The sequence below is a fragment of the Sinocyclocheilus rhinocerous genome, unplaced genomic scaffold, assembly GCF_001515625.1.
Source record: "Sinocyclocheilus rhinocerous isolate Xijiao unplaced genomic scaffold, SAMN03320098_v1.1 scaffold7907, whole genome shotgun sequence".
NCBI classification, from domain to species: Eukaryota; Metazoa; Chordata; class Actinopteri; order Cypriniformes; family Cyprinidae; genus Sinocyclocheilus; species Sinocyclocheilus rhinocerous.
Genome location: NW_015663009.1, coordinates 21,619 through 23,828, shown reverse-complemented (window position 1 = coordinate 23,828; position 2,210 = coordinate 21,619). Strand labels below are relative to the sequence as shown.

At 40.9% G+C, this 2,210-nt stretch overlaps 1 protein-coding gene across 1 annotated transcript in view; it reads right to left on the bottom strand.

Moving 5' to 3' along the window:
- gtf3c1 (general transcription factor IIIC subunit 1) overlaps window positions 1–2,210 on the bottom strand; it is a gene marked incomplete at its 3' end in the record, with an annotated part of 21,496 nt that overhangs the window by 2,844 nt on the left and 16,442 nt on the right. Inside the window, exons 20-22 of the mRNA XM_016539018.1 lie at window positions 1,725–1,816; window positions 526–690; window positions 289–440 (exon numbers count right to left, since the gene is read on the bottom strand). Of these exons, the coding sequence (XP_016394504.1) occupies window positions 289–440; window positions 526–690; window positions 1,725–1,816 (409 nt within the window). The remainder of the gene's footprint in view (window positions 1–288; window positions 441–525; window positions 691–1,724; window positions 1,817–2,210) is intronic.

The following is a 2,210-nucleotide window of genomic DNA, read 5'->3' as shown; positions in this document are numbered from 1 at the left end:
AATGAAGTTTTTTGAAAATCTAAAAATACAGAAAGTTTCCTGTGAGGGGGTAGGTTTAGGGGTAGGGTTGGTGTAGGGCAATAGAATATACGGTCTGTACAGTAGAAAAACCATTACGCCTATGGAGAGTCCCCACAAGGATAGCTGACCAGACATGTGTGTGTGTGTGTGTGTGAGAGAGAGAGTGTGTGAGAGTGAGTGAGTGAGTGAGTGTGTGTGTGTGTGTGTGTGTGTGAGAAAGAGAGTGTGTGTGAGAGTGAGTGAGTGTGTGTGTGTGTGTGTGAGTACCTTGCGGTTGAGGAAGTGGCTGGCGACGCGGCACAGCATCAGCAGGCTGTCCTCCATGTGTGTCCAGGTTACTCTCTGTCTGGTCATCTGCAGGAGAGCGCGGCGGTCCGTCTCGTCCTGAGCCTGGCTCTGTCTGCTTGCGCGCACTGACACTGACACACACACACACACACACACACTATTTAAACACATGACTTCATGACTGTTCAGTGCTAATGTCCTGCTAGTGTTAGTGACCTCTCTTCTTCTTGCGGGTGGGTTTGCTGCTCTCCTTCTTCTCTCTCTTGCGTTTGAGGTTTCGTCCTCCGCGCACCTCCTGGTTCCTGCTGGACGGCTCTGAGCTGGTGCGCACCTCCTCCTCCAGGACAGCAGGGGGCGCCGCCTTCACGCCGCTCTGAGCCGCTGCGGACGCCACAGAAACCGGTTCACTAGCGCAACTATCAAACGGGCTTAGGTTTCTTACTTTCATAAAAGTGTGCGGAATAACGCAAAATCGCGAAATGGCATCTGCAGTTAAATTAAATTAATTATTCATTAATTAAATTATTAATTAAATAGAAGAGTCAAGCGTATCGCTGTGTTCATTTACACACGAGCAGCTCATGATCTGGTGTTTAAGCGTCTCCGTTCACATCACGTGCATTTGAAAATGCAATATGCGCCAACAATCTTCCCAAATTTGAAATAAGCACTTATAAACGGTGTTTTGCCAACAGAAGAGAAGCGTTAAAGGTTTTCCTTTAACAAAAGCTTCCTGTGGTTTTCCGCAAAAATAAAAAGCTCGATTTAACATTTCAAAATGAAGACAGACATAAAAAAAAAACATACATTTGCATTTTAATTTAACAGTTGCACTGTTAAAAATTTTTTTATTTTCCTTAAAATACCTTTTTATTTGTCATATTTTCAATATTACTAAAACAATTGTATTTTACAGTGAAATATTACAATAGCAACACTTATTTTTTTTATAGTTATTTTGTTAAGTTATAATAGTAACAATAATAAAACCAGTTATTGTCATTATTATTATTGCAATATTGACACAAAATCAAGCAAAAAAAAAAAAATTGCAATCATAATTTAGTAAAACTCTAGTGGTGAAAATCTAGTAGATCCAGTGCTGTGTCAACTCAGTAACTCTTTCCCTGCCATTGACAGAATTTTTTGGCATTACAGAATGAAATATCAAAAGCAAAGGATCTGTTCTTTGTTTTGACATTGCATGTTCAGATATTCATACAACTAAATATTCTGGAGGCCACTGAACTCTTGTGAAAATGATCAAAAATGCTGGCGGGCAACTTTTAAAAAATAAATAAATAAATGCTGGCGGGGAAAGAGTTAATGGCTGTTACTTCATGACACTGGATTGACCAATCACAACTCTCCATCAGTGAGTTTCGTGTGTGCGTGTGTGTGTGTGTGTGTGTTACCGGTGAGCGTGGCAGGTTTGGGCGGAGGGAGTTTGGACAGCAGGTTCCTCAGTCTGACCGTAGGATGGGTTCCTGTCTTTTGGGTTTCAGTGCTCTGACAACATCACAAGCATATAAACACACCACTGCCACAGCAGTTCTTTCTGGTCCTAGAATCTGATTGGCTGATAAGAGTGTTGATATTAGAGTCCAACAGAACTCCAGCCATTTCACGGTTTGTATCACTCCGCTTGCCGTATTTCTCACAGCGAGTGTCATGGCGGACGCCCAAATCCACCATAATTAAATAATACAGTTTCTGTGTCACGGAATGTAGTTTTGAGAGTTTTTTTAGTCGAGAATGTACTTGTTTGGACTTCAAACATGTGGTTTGTTAATAAAGATAACTTCTATTTGAAAATTTGTTCTGATGTTTTCGGAGTTGTGAGCTCCAGAGTGTCAGCAGCCGTTCTGTGTATATATATATATATATATATAAATATATAA